The 18509-nt window shown below is 39.5% G+C and overlaps 1 protein-coding gene across 3 annotated transcripts in view; it reads left to right on the top strand.

The window, feature by feature from the left end:
* Positions 1–18509, top strand: part of THSD4 (thrombospondin type 1 domain containing 4) — a 248947-nt gene that overhangs the window by 211100 nt on the left and 19338 nt on the right. For all 3 annotated transcript variants that reach the window (XM_023934118.2, XM_086848971.1, XM_023934119.2), the window contains 6 exons: positions 7481–7656; positions 11389–11485; positions 12356–12598; positions 14857–14986; positions 16647–16851; positions 17140–17313. In XM_023934118.2, the coding sequence (XP_023789886.1) occupies positions 7481–7656; positions 11389–11485; positions 12356–12598; positions 14857–14986; positions 16647–16851; positions 17140–17313 (1025 nt within the window). The remainder of the gene's footprint in view (positions 1–7480; positions 7657–11388; positions 11486–12355; positions 12599–14856; positions 14987–16646; positions 16852–17139; positions 17314–18509) is intronic.

Genomic DNA, 18509 nt, shown 5'->3' with positions numbered 1-18509 from the left:
GCTGGTTTACTTTAGCTGTCATACAATTATTCCAATTCTTGGCAGTTGTCAGGAGTGTAAGGAGGTACAAAACACTTTTTGTTATGCCAGCTGGAGGAAAGAGGGGGGTATTTACACATGTGCATTTCACTAATCTGGCCCTTCTGACTGAAGTAGTGTCTGGATTAGAAGATAATTCAATTGCAGTTATCTACCTAAAGGACTTTTGCCAAATGCGTGCTGAGTTTCTGTGCTGGGTTCACTAACGTGCAGCTGAACTGTGCCAGAAGGCTCAGCTATCATGTTCAGAGCCATTAGCAGCCAGTCCCATCAACTCCTGAAACACAAGAACCACATTCTAACTGAAACTGTGTAACTAAGCCAAATACTATCATCAGCAGGTTCAGCTGGAGCTGCATGGCTGAGATATCACATGCTACATTGGAAATGTATCCCTGTTGGAGGCTACCAATCCTGAATGTTTGTTATTTCCAAATCCTTGATTTACAGCTGTTGCCAGTGGAGAGTATTTCCTGATGGTACTGAGGTAGGGTGGGAAGTAAATTACTTAAAATTCAAACCCTGCTTTTTCACTGGACTTAGACAAAAATTCTAATTATGTCCTATAAGAGCTGAAGTTCTAAGACTGCCATTTAGAAACTGCAGCCTCAGTTATGTCCTGCCTTCTTTACAGAAATAAATTATGGATGTAAAAGTAAGAATGGGAACAGGATTATGAATTTCTATATTTTAAAAAGCCTACAATTTTGAGTTAGATTCTACTGATTAATTTCTAGAGTCTTCTGAAGCGTAGGAGTTCCCTTTGAGGCACTGCATTTCCCAAAACAAAATAGTAGATATGCAATGGGCTATACATTCAGCTTAGCTACAAATGCAAGACATGTGTGATTCTTACTCCAGTTCTCTGGGGTTTAGTGTTGTCCTTCTCTTCATATTTAATTCCTCCCAGTCTACTTTTATGCTAGCCCTTCTGTCCTTTCTCTTCAGTATTTTCAAGGCAATGGTAAAATTACATACAACTAAACAGCAGTAAATTTACATAGACTTTAGTGGAGTTGGGAATTTAGTTAACCACTGATACCCCTTCAACTCAACAGAAATGTTTGTGCAAGTTGGAAGAGAGGTTTTTATAGATTATTTTAATAGTACTTAATAAAATGTATTTGAGGTATATAATTACAGAGAATGGCTAGGTAAAAATAAATGGAAAGTTCATCATTCTTACCACATACTGCCATTGTGTATATTAATTGTGTCAGTCCTTTTAGGTGAGGTCATTTGCAGAATAATGGAATCTGCTCATTTTCAGTTTTTGTTGGAATGATTCTTATCTTCAACGAATGTTGTGCTGGCCTTCTGATAGCTTGTCTTGTCCTTCCCTCCAGTGTAGGGGGCTGTAATAGACAACTCACGAAACTCAGGAACTGTTCAGCAGTGATGTCACTTCTGAGCTCTTTACTCATTGCAGTCCACACTTTGATACAAAGTAGGAACTGAAATACCCTTGGTGAAGAACTGGGTAGTTGCATGTTTAATTGTGGTGGCTGTTGAGATGCAGTGCCAATATCTGCATGTCATGAACAGCACAGAGCATTAATGCCTTCACACTTTTCTGACTTTCATAAAGCCTGTCGTGCTAAGGAGGCCTAGGAAGGTTTATTTTTGTGCTGGACCTCATAAACATAGCACTAGTCTAAAGATGAACTTTATTTCTGTTGTTTCCTCTTTCTCCTTCATTTGCTTTCCCAGTAAATATTAGTATGGCCTACAATAAATGCTTTTAGAAACTGATTATATGATCTGGGTAGGCATATACTCTGTAGTGTTCCCTAATTCGGCTATTTAGAGCATATCTCAACATTCAGAATTATTGCCTTGGCATAACTTACTCGGAATCATGTAAGTGTTACTAGTTTTGTACTCACAAATAATAATATTAAAAGTCATCAATCACTCAAGAGCACCTGCTTGAAAAATGGGAAAAGGCATTTTATTAGAGCAATTTCAAAGAAGGGAAACAGTAATAAGAAACCTGAAAATGAAACCCAAGATGCAATTCATAAGGAGTGCTTATGCCTTGCAGTGCAAAAATTCACAAAATGCTGAAATTCTGCTTTAGTGAATGTTTTTACTTGCATCATCAAATCTGCTTCATGAGCTCCCTATTTCCAAAGCTCCAGGCTGTTCACAGACATAGGTTTACAGTCTTAGTGTAGCAGCTGGGTAATAGGATGCAGAGCATTCTCTGCTTGAGTAACACTGCTGTTTATATGGGTTTTCCAAAGGTCTGTGTTGCACACTGCTTTCCACTGGGATTGAGGATGATGTGTGGGAGAGCAGCAGTGACACTGAAGAACAATAAATGCCATATTATCACATTTTGCAAATGTCAGGTAGTATATCTGTGTGTGTATTTTGCACTACCTCATGTGCCAAAGTCTCAGAAGTCGCAGTGTGAGAATGCTGTTGTCAGAGAGGGGCTTCCTGCGTTTTGCTTCTCATCTCACCAAAAAGGCAGAAGAGGAAGCCTAGACTAGCTAAAGTGTAATGTTTCACTGGCTGTAACTAATACCTATCAGGGAAGACTGCTAAAAAACTTGGGCAAATCCTGCATCCTCTCCTGACAGAATCTTAAGATTTGGTAACATGCAGATTGACTCTGCTCTTTGTTTGGAGATTTTCCTGAAGCCATTGAGACCTCAAACCTGCTGTAGTGTCTGGGCTTGAAGAGATTGTATAGCTATAGGACATCTGGCTTTTTTCTCAAAGCTTATAATACTTACTTACAACAGTAGTTAATTGTCTGTTCTGTTTTGCTGCCGCAGCATTTTGCTTGAGCCGAGGCATCAACAGGGCTTTTGGAGTCAATCACAAAAGGAGCAGTCACAACTGAGAGAAGTGGAAGCTTCTCTCTGAGGAAACTGGGGAAGGAATAGTTCAGTGGATTCTCCAAAATGGAAAACAACTGTTTGCTGCAGTGCAGAATTTGACTTTTTTCCTCATGCAGAGGTACTTTTAAGTAGCCTAGAAGCTGTGTGCTGTGACTCAGTATTTCTAGACTGGTCCATGTGCTCCCTCTTTAGTGACCTAACAGGTATTGTGTATTCCATCCTGCAAGATTGACAGGCATGAAGGCAGGCTGTGTTTTGTGACACTGAATAGTTTTTTGGATTTTTTGGTGGTTTTTTTGGTTGAGGTTTGGTTTTTTTTATGTCTGAAGTTGTCTTCAAGTCCTTTTGGAGAAGAGAGTTTTTGCAATCTATGTGCATTCAGAAGTGGCCACTGTTGTTAGGAGTTGCACTGGTGTGGCAGCTGGTCATCAGGCTGTAGGTATGGCTGCTCTGAGTTAAAGGCCAGCTCAGTGCATTTGCTGGACTTTTCCACTTTCTGGACTTTTCCACTTTCTGGACTTTTCCATTTGCTGGACTTTTCCAACAAGTCCTTCCCTTCCAAGTTTCTCGTTCCTCCTGTTAAATTCCTGTTACATTCCGTGCATGGTTTGTACCATGAAGCCAACTGACTTGTCTCACAGGAGATGTTACCAAAGACTATCTGTGGGGTTTACTCGTACAAGATGCACCACCCTACGCTGATTTTCATTATGCACTATGTGAATATTTAGATTTGTCTCTGAAAGTACCATATAATGTATTTTTGGGCAGGAATGATAAACAGGAGAAGTTGCATGTTTCTTTCACTTCTTTCATCCAAGTGGTTTCTCAGAAGTAGTCTGATTATTTACTACAGCTGTATCTGGGCACTTTCTTTAAAGGTGGGAAAAGTATTGCTGTTTCTATAGAAAGCTAGTATGGCCAAGACATTAATGCACTTTAATTCAAATTAAACAACAACAGGATTAAATTTTTAAAAGCTTGGTTTTTGATTGGTAGCTGCAAAGTAAATGCAGCCTGAGAGCCCCATCCATCTCACCTGATGCCTTCAGTTTTAGCTTTCTTATTTTCCAGATTCCATACTGCCTTTGTGTGTGACTCTGAAATTCATATAAAGTGCTAGAAAGTTCTCTTCACAGTGTAGTTAGACAAAACTATCCCTTTCAAGCCTGAGAACCAAGGACACCGTTGCAGCTTCAGGCCCAAAAAGCATAAACAACAGTGAATTGAAGGGAGCAAGCTGGGAGGATGGGACTTCAAAGCCTGAGGCTGTGGTTGGACCATTAACTCCAATATGTAAATGAACCAAAACTTATAAAAGTGTGAAATCTCGTGACCAGTTGTCCATCTTGGGATGGCTCTGGCCAGGCTCTTGTACTGCCCAAGGTGTGTTCTTATAAAGCCTTCTAATTAAATACCCACTTTATTCCTTTGACTCTGTCTAGCCTCTGCTCCAGATAACCTCTTCAGGCCCCACAGCCACTTGCCTGCTTGAGGTGCCTTTGTTGAGGACTTCTATCAAAGAACATTTTATGATGTCTTGTCCATCTCTGACTTGCACTTTGAGTGCATCTGCAGCTTGTCAAGGTTCCCTGGATGAAATCACCAGTGAGACATTTGCAGTTGGCTTCAGCAGCCAAGCCTTGATCTGGATTCCCACTGAGCACAGCTGAAGGCTGCAGCCTCTTCCCAGAGAGAGGAACTGCTCCCTGCTTCACTCCCTGTGGGTCAGGACCAAATGAGATCCACTTCATGTATATGGGAAAGAACTTCATTTTTGTCTGTCTACAGCCTTCTTGTGGCTTATAAAATGATTAAGTAGGACTTAAGACACTGTTCTCCCAGACAGAAAAAGCCTTAGGACAAAAATATATGGTATTACTCTGCATATTAGTACTGTTGCCAGATTTAAGAAGTTTCATTTCATTATTGGTACTGTGCCTATTTTGGGTGAAAATGTACTGCAAATAGTGAGGTACTACAGCCACACCTAAAATATTTCTCTTCAGACGTGGTTAGAAAAATAGGAGTCATTCACCAAGACACTTAAAATATATATCAAACTGCTAATATGGAGAAGTTAATCAGAATTTGAACCCTGAAATACTCCATATCACTAGTGCAAAACATCATTGAAGGCCACTGTAAACAACAGTTATAGTTAAAAGCTGTTTCCAAGATGAAAGATAGATTAAATGAGCTACAGCCTGTATGAGGAATTCCTCATGAGGAATTAATGGTAAAGCTCCTCAAAATCTTTCATGCTTTGGCTAAAAATATTAGTACCATAAAAATTCTTCAGGGGGCAGAGTTGAGGTGGTAGATGCAGAGTGATCAAAACATAAAAGAGGCACATTTTCCCTTTTTATGGAGAGGCCTCTTTCGAATCTGTCATATGATGGATTTGAAATGAAAGTTTAATGTGCACTCAGTTTTTCAGACAGCCATCTTTCTATGGCTTTGTTATTAATAACAATTTAATCTTAGCCAGCTCTTTTTTTTTTTCTTGAGCTCTTGATGATTCATTTATCTTATTTGTTTAGCATCTGTCTAAGAAAAAATACTCAGATCATAAAGTTAAGGAAGTGTTCCACATTAATAAACCAATTTTAAATCAGTCTCCAACGCATTTTGCAGAAGTGTTTGATCTACAGTTGTTTGAATTAAAAAGTAGCAAAGTGTAAATAGGGTATAAATAGCAAGCAAATAATATGACTGGATTTCCTATCTAACCTGTATGCAATATTTTTTGAGCTGTAATTTTTCCTCTCAGCATGATATGAGGAATGATAAGACCATTTCCATGGCTCATACTGTACAAAATACTTTTCAGCTAATGTCCACAGTATAGAGCTTGTTTTGTCGATGTGTTAGTAAATGAAACCTAGAAAGCAAGTGGATGTATGGCAGCTCTTGGGAAAATAAACATGTAGCATTAAGTAAAATAAAAGTTCAAAATGTGTGAATGCATTTACAGGGTCTGATGCAAAGCCATTTATTTAATTGACATTTTTGCTTTTGTAGAAATATTTCATTAATATTAAGCAAATTATAAATAGTTGGGTAGTCAGCAGCAACCCCTCCAAGTCAGAAGATTTTGAATTTTACAACCTAACAAGACAAGTGAGTGTCACTATCCCTTCTCACAGGACATTCTGTTCTGAGTCCTGCAGCAAAGCAGGAAGACTGCTTCTACTGATTAGCTAAGTTAGTTCAGATGTCTGGAATATGTACAGACAATAAAATGTCTGTACATCATCTCTAATGTGTGCTACTTTGGAATTAGTGGCATAAATTTAATTTCCCATCATTTGGGCTATGCATGTAAGTTTTTCCTAATAGTGAAAATAGTTGTGTATAATGTTGAGAGCATTTTTACTGAGAATCACCATTATTGAGACAGGGCGAAGAAGTCATCGTCTCTGGAATAACTGGGTCCTTGACCCTAAACTTTTTTAAGTTCAAAGCTTGTACCTTGAATTTGGATTTTAAACAGTAAATTACGGAGCAAGGTACAGCCAAGGGTATTACTAGATTTTATTGTCTCTTTTAAAGTTTATATTTAAAAGCAAATCCTTTCGTAATAAAATTAAAAATCTATGAGTAGAGCCTTTAGAGAAAGGTTTGTGTCTCATATGGTCAATGTCTGATAAAGCAATGTATGATAGGGTTTCAGCCTCAATGTATATATATTTTTTAAATTATGCAACTGTAATATTGCATAAATTATGCACATATATGTGGCAGGAGTTTCTGACCTTAAGGACTAAAAATTATAGTCACGTAGATAAGGAAAGTAGGAATGAGAGGGAACAGAGGCTCCTATGTCACCAAACCACTGACTTGCCCATAATAACAAAGGGAATGCACATATCCAGTCAATGGATATTGAATCCATATTTTATCAATCCCTGGCTAGTATCTGATTTGCAAGTCACTTCTTTTTATGCAAGAGATCCTACTGCCATTTTCAGAATGCTCAGCACTCCAAGCAGTGCTGTAGGTCAGGACTCTGCAGATGTTCTGACAAAAAAATCTTGTTCTGAAAAGGAAAGGGAGGAACCAGCCAAAGGGCTTCATGGAAAAATAACAGGAATGTTTGGCAATTCAGGGTACTCCTGTGCCCCTACGTTGTTGGTCCTTCTATATTGCCTAATGCACTGGTTTTCTGTATCTGACTCTGTGTTTTGTTTTGCCTAAATCACAAAATAGTCCATGCAATGGGAAGAAAGTGCAGGAAAACCATCTCCTTGGCATCCGTGTGTGTTGTGTGTGCTGCTGGCTGGCTGAGAGTCACGTGGCCACCTGGGAGAAACTGTTGAAAAAGGTTTCCAAGCTATGTTTGATTTTTCTTTCTTTTCATACAGCAACATACATAAACATACAAAGTTTTCAAAGTTGGTTTGTGTTTGGTTTGCTGAGTTTTTTTCCCCCACAGCTACTAATGCAACTCTGTTCTTTTCACCAGCTTTGTTCCCTGGTGTCAGGAGTACCTGGAGTGTTCTGTGCAGCTGTGGGGAACTGATTGGGCACCAGTGTGGGAAGGTGTTTTCCTCTGACCAAATCTTGTGTTTGTGTCCCCTCTCCAGCCCTGCGCAGCCGCTCAGGACGCTCCATCATCAACGGCAACTGGGCCATCGATCGCCCGGGCAGGTACGAAGGTGGTGGGACAATGTTCACTTACAGACGCCCCAATGAGATCTCCAGCACCGCAGGGGAGTCCTTTTTAGCTGATGGGCCAACAAATGAAGTCCTTGATGTCTATGTGAGTTAGTATTTAAATTATTCTTTCTGATGGAAAAGAAATTGTTCAGTTCATTGTTAAAATGCAACCCTAAAATGGCATTCAGTACCAACTCTCTGTTACTTTAATTTTGAAATGTTAGTTTTGCTATTTTCCATTTGTTTTGTGTGGTATCCATTTTGCTCCAAATCATAGAAAATCTAAATCAAGCCTTTTTCTCTCAGAATTAACCGATCCTGTAAAACCAATTGAACTTGTTCAGTAAAGTAGAAATAAGGCATACAAGTGTCCAAGGGTTTTCTTTTGTGAACTGGATTTTTTCTGGATACTTTCCTATTGAAACAAATTTGGCATAGTTTAATTTTACAGTGAAGAAGCAAATACTTAAGCCAGACAAGGCCTCTCACCATCTCAGTTTCTTTTAAAAGAAACAAGTCCATAAACCTACAGAATGTAGGATTTGAAGCAGGGCAGTTTTAATATGAAGCTGTGATAGGAGGCCATAGATAATGGCCATTTGAGAAAGGGAGAAGAAAAATTGTGTCTAAGAGGGAGAAATCATATTGAGAAAGCTTTTTACTTCAGATGGAGTGGCTTTTTAGTTCTTCATACTGAAATAAAAATATAACTGGGATTGATTACAACTTCTTCCAAGCTAAGTGGTGTGTTCTGAGATTATACACTTCCACACAGTAAAATTCATTTATTGAAAAAACTAGATGAACTGAATATATGATTCTTTCATCCAGCTGTGCCTTTTTTCACCTTGAGTGCAATATGGAGTAGAAAAGTGAGTGTACAGGATAATTTCATAGAAAAATTAATAATAACTATGCTGATTACTAAGCTGGGAAAAGCTAGATGTTGGCAAAGTTATTCCCCATCTGCTATATGGTGTCCAATAAAGTAAGGTAATAATTATGCTAACGCTAGAATCATCAAGGTTGCAAAAGACCTCTAGGATCATCTAGAGTCCAATCGATCCAAACTTCTTTTCCAATTGATTGTAATTGACTGGGAAAAACTTGGGAAAATAAACAATTTGGCTCCTAAACTGTGCAATGCAGACTGTGTTTTTCAAATGTTCATGTCATTGTGCAATCACAGGGTTTGTGAGTTGAGGCTTGGCCCTGAGTTTTTATTTTCAGCCAGTTAATGCCTAGTACGTAATGACCTAGACAGAAGAGGGTTAGAAAGTGGGTTAAACAGATATTTCCAAAGTAATATCATAAAAAAGCCTTAAGTTTTGACATTGTTAGATGTTAGTTATGATGTTTGATATTGCAATGCTTTGGTTTAGGTTTAGGGAGCGTAAGAAAGTTGCTTTACCAGCTTTGCTCTGTGTTTACTGCTGTGGATTGGCACTTCTGATTTGACTGGATCTGAGATGTTTCTGGTTGATAGGAGGAATGCTACCATTCAGTATAGGATGATAGTTTAGTCTCTTTTTTAATATAGTGTGGGAAGATAAAGGTGAATAGGGCTAGATGCAAATCAGTGCTCAGTATGACACAGTCTTGCTCGTGGGTTTGAAATGTGTAGCCAAGCAGATATAGATATCTTTTTTCAGACTTCATCTTACAGTGCCTGAGTCATGTAATTCTCCATTCACCCATACTCATGATCCTTATGCTCTGTGTAGAAAAATGAAGAGATTTGCAGATGGGAACTCCAAATGGCTTTCTGTTCTGTTTTCCTTAGATCATGCTTTCTTCCACTCTGAAATGTGGAGGAAAAAGCTTTCTGATTCACAGGAGGTAATAAGTAACAAGAAGAAGAGGTGCAAGTTCTGTCCAAGTGTGAAGTATTCATTGCTACAAAGACTTAGGTCCACTAACTCAAAGCAAAACTATTCTATCATTTGAGGTATTCTCCTGCAGCAAAGCTGGAACAATATGCTAATTAGGGTCTTCATCAATTAAGCTCTCTCTAAAATATGCTGGTCAGTTTTTTTGAGAAATGTGATGGGAAAACCATAACGTGGGAACCACTGGGAAGTTTTCCTGGAACCATCTAAAGAACAGGGTCCTGGTTCTGGAAGGGAAGTGTACTCTACTGCTGAAGTCAATTCACAGCTCATGCTTCCCTCAGGACCACAAAGAGGGTGTATTTTTTGGATGAAAAAGTGACATTGGAAGGACCCAACCTAACAAAAAATACTACAGGCAGTGCATTATTAGATGGTTCAGAAAAGTGAATGCTCTCTGAGGGACAGTGTTTAGAGGAATAGCTATTATATTTGGCAAGGAAAGAGTGATTTTGACATAAGTTAAAACAAAAGTCTGAATCCCTAGCTGATATTAATAGATGTGAATTTAGTGAAGCCTTGGAGCGCTAGTTGTGCTCTGCTGGGTCACTTGGCCATTAGGATAGCAGGACATTTTACTTCCAGGTCAATGGATTGTGAGAACCAAAGAGCCAGAGCAAGCTCTGGTGTTTGCTTGTGGGTTTGTTGGTTTGAATTTTTGTTTATTTGTGTTCTGGTTTTATTTGGCTTGGTTTTAAAAGGTACTTTGAGTATAGTCTGATTCTTCTATCAGACTAATCCCCACAGAGAGTTCAAGCTAAAACATAAATGTCACATAGTAGTAGCAGTACTGAAGTAATCAGAGCTAAAGTGGTGAAACTAACAGCTCAGGACACCCCTGCATTTGTAGTGTGGGAACACTGAGGCTCAGAGCAGCAGTGCAGTAGGGTCAGCTGGGAATGGAGTGTGCTGCTAACAGTTTAAAAAAGCTGTCCTAGAGTCGTATCTTTCTCGGGTCCTGTTGTGCCCAACTGCTTAAGCAAGCACACCCAGAGTAACAGTGACCATCAGAGTCATGCTTCTGTCAGCTCATGTGGGCTCATGCAGCAGCATTCTGAAAACCCTGAGCTTCATTTTCATATTTAAAGGAGAAAACCTTCAGGTTCCTGCCTGTGTTCCAAAAAGAACACACTGGTGAGTTGTGGTTTGCCGTAAGGCAGGGGGACTCTGGCTGTGCTTATGCTGCATCTTCCTTCATTTGAAAATGAATGTGGGAGGATGCAGGAGGGCTGCAGGTGATCTTCAGCTGCTGCAGCAAGTCCATGGGCCTTTGGGATCTGCTCCCTGATCTTTGCAGCGCTCATGGGGTGGGCAGCAGGACAGCCCCAGTTTGGGCTGGTGGATTGTTGGGGCTCCATGGGGTGCTGAGGGGGCTGCAGGGTGCTGGAAGGAGCAGATGGGTGCAGAGTACCGCGCATGTGCTGTTTGCAGGTGCTCTCCTCGAGCTGCTGAGGAACCTCTGAAAGCACAGTAGGCTGCATGTGTGGGGTTGGGGGTTGTGGTAGTTTTTTTCTGCTTTGTTTCCTCTTTGCTTTTGTTTCCTGAGATGTCTGTCAAGTTCCTGCTATCTGACACTCTTTGGATGACCTTTGGACAATCTTCTGCTGCTGAGGCCTGGTGTGAGTCTCTGCTGCTCGGCTGGCACAGCCCACAGCACACCTTGGCCCCAAGCACAGCAGTCTTAGGTTTTTCAAAGAAGATTTAGACAGTTTCTCTGCCATCATAAACTAGTTCCATTTGCAAATGCAGGAGCTTTTATTTTCTTCTTTGCAAACAGTAACTTGTATTTTCTTTTTTTTTTCATTTTTTGGAGACAGTCATTAACCATTTCTTCTATCCCAACCAGTGATAAATAATGTTATGTAGCTGATCAGTTCAAGTTGGTATTTAAGTATTAATAATATAACAAGTGGAAGAACTTAATGTATGGCTGGTTTTCTTTTTAGATGATACATCAGCAGCCTAACCCGGGTATACATTATGAATATATCATTCCAGGAGACAATGTCATTAGTCCTCAGTTGCTTGCTCACAGGAGGCCAGGTAAAAAGCCACCATTTCCTTTTATCAAACACATTTTGGTACTTAATAAGCTAATGGAGAAACTCATAGCAATAAATTCAGTGTAAATGCTGCCATTGATGTGGGAGAGGCTCAGAATTTCACCCTACATATTGAATGAAAACTCAGCATTGATTTGGTAAAACTTCAGTGAATTAACACTGGCAAGGTTTATTATGTTTTATCTAGGGAAATTACTACTTTGAGTAGGAGTGTTGTAACCATGTCTCAGAAACGAAATAGAACATGATCTTTCTTTTCAGTCTTTTTGAGATACTTTAAAACAACCCTCCACAATCCCCCTTTCCTCTTTCAACTGGAGAGGATCAAACAGAACAGTGTTCTCTTCCCAAGCAAGAATCTGGGCAGCTCCTGCCTGAGGTGTGGATATGTGCTGTGTACTCCTAGGAAGTTCTGAAGGACAGGAGAAACTCTGCAAGTGAATTTGGTCCTAATTTTAATGTTCGTGACTTGCTTTGACAAATTTCTGAGTGTTTGGTATGTTCATAATGAGGACCAGCTGTGCTGTGACATGGGGAGGCACAGACTGCAGAGCATGAAACAAAACAAAAATGCTTTGGGAAATTTTGACACTGGGTTAGTTAACTCTACACTGTCTTTGGAGGTTCCTCAGTTTTTAGTTTTTAATGTATTTTCTGGCTAAGACTTGATTACCTTAGTTTAAAACAGCACAATCTTTACAGGTCACTATTAGGCAGTCTCTACATAGCAGATTAAAGCTGCTTCCAAGTTTAATGATTCTCCATTTCTAATTACTAGAGAATAATAACATAGACTAATATTTTCATGTGAGGCTCAATATTTTACTTTTCTATTATTGTCCATCATCAGGGGAGCCATTGAATGGTCAGTTAGGAATGCCAGAAAGCACAAGTCATGAGGATGAGGATTTACATAGAGAGACAGACATTCTCACTGGACAGTCAGCTGGGACTTTTCCAGTCATTCAACCAGGAAGATTTCCTTCTCATCAGCCAGAAAACCAGGTGCCTGCTATGCAACCACCAAGACAAAACCGAGAACACAACTGGAAACAGGTTGGAAAAACTGAGTGCACTACTACATGTGGGAAAGGTAAGTGCTCTGTGTGTGCACAAAACATTGTTAGACCTGCTGTTGTCTGTTCTCACAACCAAAAGGCATGTCACTACTATTACCTGTGCTTATATTTGAAACAGTAGAAACAGCAAGATTAACAACAGAAAGCATGGAAATTATAAGGCAAGATATAACATTTACCTCTGAAAGGAAATATTTCAGCATTTATGGCAAGCTGCTCTCTCCCATACCCTTGATACACAGCTGCTTTCCTCAACATTCTTTGGCATTCTTTACCATTCCCTCTTGCCTCTCCAGCTTTGTCAGATACACCCACCATGCTCTTTGTGTCTCTGTCAACAGTTTTCTGATCTTCATGGGAAGGTTTCACAAGCATTTCATCAGACATATCTTTGTCTCATTGGATGTTGTTGGAGCAGCACTGATGTGACTTCAGAAATCTGAGGTTTTAATAGAGAAGAAGTGGGAAGGAAAAGGGATGGAAAGGGCCTGGTGAGCTTTTGGGAAGTGGTGCATACACTGCTTGCATATACTGCAAAGATTAAACTTTGCTGCCAGACATTCACAGTGACCACAGATTCAGTAATGCAGAACACAAGCAATTACTTGGAAGAAGAAATTTTTGTGGTGGTAAAAGTGAAATCTTTTGTACTATGCTTAGCCACCCACCAGCATACCCATAACACTGCAGAGGTTTAAAATAAACATGTACCAGTGTGAGAGCTCAGCTGACTGTCACCAGTTCATATGCATGTAGAACATTTGCTTCTTAATTTGTTTGAGAGGACTTGTAAAATGAGAGAAACTTTGTAAATTTGGTCCAAGGCCAGATCCATGTTATAGCTACAGACAGAGCAGAAAAAAAACAGCAGTATTGATAGCAATCAAAATTGCTTCTCAGTTTAAAAAAAAAAAAAGTTTCTCCTTGGAGAAATTACAGCAAAAGAACTAGAGCTAAAATACAATCAGTAAAATTCAGACTTCTTTAAGTCAGCCCTTTTGTGGAGAAAAATATTTTAGTTGGCATTTAAGCACACTGTGCTTTTACTACAAGTCATATAGGCAGAATCCATAATTGTGTCTGATGATTGGCTAGCAGCAGTCAGTCTGTACCAACTGCTGGGTGAATGAATTCCTGTATTCAAGGTGAATTTTAGTATCCAGGTCTGGTAACTTGTGGTGCAGTTGCAGAAACACATCAGGTTAAATGTATTCTTCCTTTACATCATAGAAATCTTTGTTTGTGTATGCCATGGCCTTTATCAACATTGGCATGTAGTTCTTGTCCTTTCTGCAGAGATTTGGTCACTCTTGGCTGTGGTATTAATGAAATCTGAGTCAAAATGAAGATAGCAAAACTGTAGGTCTTAAGAAAAAAAAAAAATTAAAAAAAATTAATTTCAGCCTCCAATTTACTCCATGAAATGTTGCAACAGAACTGCCAAAAATAAGTGTCTCTTTTCCCATTATATGAAGAATGTGTGCATGTTCTGATTGAGTTAAATTCAAAAGAAACTGGATCTGGAGAGCTGGATCCTGAGACTGTTGAGACTGTGTGAGCATTTCTTGTAATCTTGGTGTGAGACGCCTGTGACTCTCAGATGGCCCTAAGGCTTTTCAAGCCAAACTAGGTTATATAGGCTGACAAAGAAGGGAGTGGAAAAATCAGGATAAAAAATCTGTACTATTTCAGGCTTTGTTTTCATTTTGCATCATTCAGTATAGGAGACTTTCTACTTTTTTCTTTCCTCTGTATTTTCCATTTTCTTCTACTTCATTTCTTCATGCAGAAATATAGATGACTGTTTTTAATTTTTTTTTTAATGATCCACCAAATTTAAATAACTTTCCAAAATTCCAAGTTGCAAGAAAAAAAAAAGTTACTTTTGTGCTACCTGAGGAAAAGGGAAGCTAAATTAACAGTTTTGATGAAAACCTGAGATTTCAAAGCACATTTCTAAAACTTTGGCATAGAAGAAATACTATTATCTTTTTTTTTACAAAGTGAAAATGCTTCCCATGAGAACTGCCACCAAGTCTTGTCCTAGATTTCCATTTAAGATGACTGAGCAAATAGGTCTGCTGGAATTTAAACAGTGTGGAAATTGCTAGTGCATCCTTACAGCTCTTACTTTTGGAAATTTTGAATAAAGCCTTTGTCTGTGTTTCCTGTTGTCAGGCTATGCTTTTCCTTTCTGCATCAATGTTGGATGCTGCTGTTACTGTTGCAGAATCTTTTGCAATTCTTTACCTAATGGTCTGCTTCATTTCAGGATCACAGTACCCAATTTTCCACTGCGTTAACAGAATCACTCACGAGGAGGTACCTGAGGGTTACTGTGACAGCAGCACCAAACCCATTCCAGAAGAGGAGGCCTGCAACCTCTTCCCATGCCCTGCTTTGTAAGATACTATAATCTAAGTCAAGTGAAAGAAGCCAGTATCATTGAGATCTTGTATATCAAAGATATATTCTAAGTAGGAAAGTAGTTTGGGCTTCTGAATACAATGCACTTGTGTTGTAAATTGTAGTGGATTATTTTTCCATGGTTGTTGGTGGTCTTCTTCCCCTTCCTAGGAGGCAATAGCAGAGTAAACAAAGGGGAACCTGGAACCAAGTAAGTGTAGCAGTTTCTCAGTTGTGTGTGGTTGTTCAGGCAGACCTGCTCTATGTGGTCTCTGTGGGTACACTCTTTCAAGTGAGAGGCTTCTGCATATGCCTGTGTAAAGAAGAGGCTCTGCAGATTTTGTGATTCCACATGAGATCAGTGTGCTACAGTGGCCATACTTTTATTATTTAAAGATGAGACAGTGCTCAAAGCAGCCCCCATGTACATTCACTTCTTTGCCCTGAATTGAGCAGCTCTTTAGCTCCAAAACTGGCTTCTCAGGTGGTGGTCCTTGTTTCCAGCACACTGATAGAACCAGCTCAGGTGTGGTTTCCTTCTGAATCACACTTGCTATTGGGAGACTGTGAATTGCAATTGGCTGGGCAACTTGTTTGAAACACTTAAAATTAAAAATATTAATAAAAATTTAAAAAATAACCAGAAGAATAGTTCATCCAGAGTGTATACCAAGAAAAGGAAAAGGCTAAACCTGGTTGCTATTAGAGCAACTCTCTTAGGTCAATTTTCCATCTCTCTTGTGGTTATACTCTTCAGTTCTCTTCTGAGCAGCAAGTGGTCACTCCTTATCCCAAGGGAGTTTCTAATGATGTAAATGCCCTTACAGGCTCAGAGATGTCCCTGATGAGCAATTTCCTAGTGCATATTAGATATTCAGGAACTTCTGAAGTTATTTACCTGGAGGTGGCTTCTCTTGCCATAAATATTTTCCTTACCCTTTTCATTCTAACAACTCATTCAGGACAATATCAAGAATATAAACAAAGAAATGCAAATATATAAATGCAGAAATTTTGCTTGCTGTCCACAAGAGTTCTGAAATAAAATGTGTAAACAGTTTAGATACTTCCTTTATGTGTGTGTCTGTCTTAATACTTGTAAAGAAAGAATTGAAAATTATATATTTATACAAAGATAACTAAATGAATACAGTGAATTTTTGGAATGAGAAGGATAAATCTAGAGACTTTTTCAGCCTCTAAAGTTAATTATATTTGTTCATTGCTTATCATTTACTCTTTCAGTTTTACTGATAAATGAATTCCTGGATGCATTTTGTGATTTTTGTGTTGCTGGTCTTTTCTTTGCTGCAGAAAACTTTTATGCAGCACATCTTGAACTTTTGGGAAGTGTCATTAGAACAGTAATATATATTACAGACAAGCAGCTATTACAGGCTTAAGTAACATTTGTAATATGTCTTGAGAGCATGAACTGTGCAGTCTGTATCCATGCTCATTATTACCAGCCTCTGCAGGAAGGCTGTGTAAACAAGTGTGTGATGGTGCCTCCTAAGGGAGTGTTGCACACACAGAGACTGAAGTGTGATTTCATAGGATTCTGGACTGGCATCAGGATAATGTCATTCCAGTTCTGTTAAGGTCAGTGGTAGACAATTCTTTGTGGAACAAAGATTTCCTTTTTTTTCACTTCAGCTGGGATATAGGGGAGTGGTCTGAGTGCAGCAAAACCTGTGGGCTGGGAATGCAGCACCGGCAGATCCTGTGCCGGCAGATTTATGCCAACCGCACGCTGACAGTGCAGCAGTACCGCTGCCAGCACCTGGAGAAACCTGACACAACCAGCACCTGCCAGCTCAAGATCTGCAGCGAGTGGCAGATCAGGACAGAGTGGACCTCAGTAAGTAAGATCTGTTCATTTGGGGCAGAATACCTCAGAAAGAATACAAATTTTCTTCCAGGTATCACTAATCAAACATCAATTTGGTTTTGTTTAAAACAAGTGGAATATTAAAAGGCTTGGAAATAAGCAAATCTTAGTTCAATAAATCCTTGCTTGGCTATGACCATCAGTTTCCTAAGCAGAAAGATGTCTTAGCAGGAATGAATGAACTGAATGATCCCAGCTCCCTGCTAAACCACTGCAGTCCTTGCACAGACTCCTGATGCAACCTCCCTTTTGTCACAGTGTTCAGTGCCTTGTGGAGTGGGGCAGAGGACTCGAGATGTGAAGTGTGTCAGCAACCTTGGGGACGTTGTTGATGATGAGGAATGTAACATGAAGCTGCGGCCAAATGACATTGAGAACTGCGACATGGGCCCCTGTGCCAAGAGCTGGTTCCTTACAGAATGGAGTGACAGGGTAAGGCATCTCAGTATCTTTATCTGCCAAACCTTCTAAAACAAGAGCATCAGAATTTGAAAAATCTACATCTATACAGCCATAAAAGGAGTAATCTTATTTTCCGTGTTTATTCTTGGTCTTTTAAACAGGCAAAAGCAAGTAAAAAAAAAATAATGATCCCAAGGGCTTCTTGAATTTGTGTTAAGATACAAGAAATGCATGGAAAGGGCAAGCCTGTGGGTACATGGCCAAATGTCCAGACTTAGAATTGGCTCTGAGTCTGAACTTTCCAAAATATTGAGTGTGCTGAGATTTATTATTCTTCCTTGCTTAGTGCTGAGTCTCAAGATTCAGACTCTTAAAGGTTTTCCTACTGTTTTTTTAAGGGATACAGATTTGAGGCCTGATGTTTGCATTTAAGTTCAATCCATAAACCAATTATCTCATATGTGTAAAAAGAGGGGAACAACTTCATAAACTCAGGCAGGCCTGGTTCAGGCTCTTGTATTTTGTGAATGTGGATGCTGGGGTTAATTTTCTTCCAATGAGTCAGATTCTCTGCATGAAAGCAGTAAAACCAGTGGTGACTGAACTCGTTTCATGATTGGGCTCAGAGTTGTTGTTTAGTGGTGATATTTATATGGTTTCATTAAGAGGCTTACAAACATGGGCTAAGAGCCTGGTATTTTGGTCCCTCTTGTGGATGCTTGCATATCAATTTCAGCTGTAGGCAAGTTCAGCCTTCAGTCTGTAAAATCCCAGCCACATCTCCCTGTGCTTTGACAGACAAATAATGTAATTTATCAGTGAAGCTGTAAGGTTACATTCATAGCTTCATGACTTCATTGCTTAGATCATTTTGTGATAGTCCCTCTGAAAGCCAGGAATGTCAGGCTCACAGGCTGTGCATTAGTTTGGACACTCAGAAGATTTTCCACATGGTTTGGATGCCGAGATGGAGCAGGAACTTCACAAGTAGGGCAGGTACCTGCTATGTCACAGAACTTTAAAAAAGGCTGATCAGACTCTTGCTACAAGGTCTGCAAAATTTTCAGCCCCCAGGCACCTCAAATAGATTTTATAAAGAAAACAAAGATACAGACTACTAAATCTGTCTTGTGACTTTTTTCCCAGTGTATGCTCTTGCGTATTATGGACAGAGTGCTACCAGGAGAAGCAGAGGTATTAGTGCAAAGGGCAAAGATTTTGCTGCA

Source organism: Cyanistes caeruleus, chromosome 13, assembly GCF_971803275.1.
Source record: "Cyanistes caeruleus chromosome 13, bCyaCae1.hap1.1, whole genome shotgun sequence".
NCBI classification, from domain to species: domain Eukaryota; kingdom Metazoa; phylum Chordata; class Aves; order Passeriformes; family Paridae; genus Cyanistes; species Cyanistes caeruleus.
The sequence above is the reverse complement of the archived record's forward strand: the minus strand, read 5'-3'. Positions and strand labels throughout refer to the sequence as shown.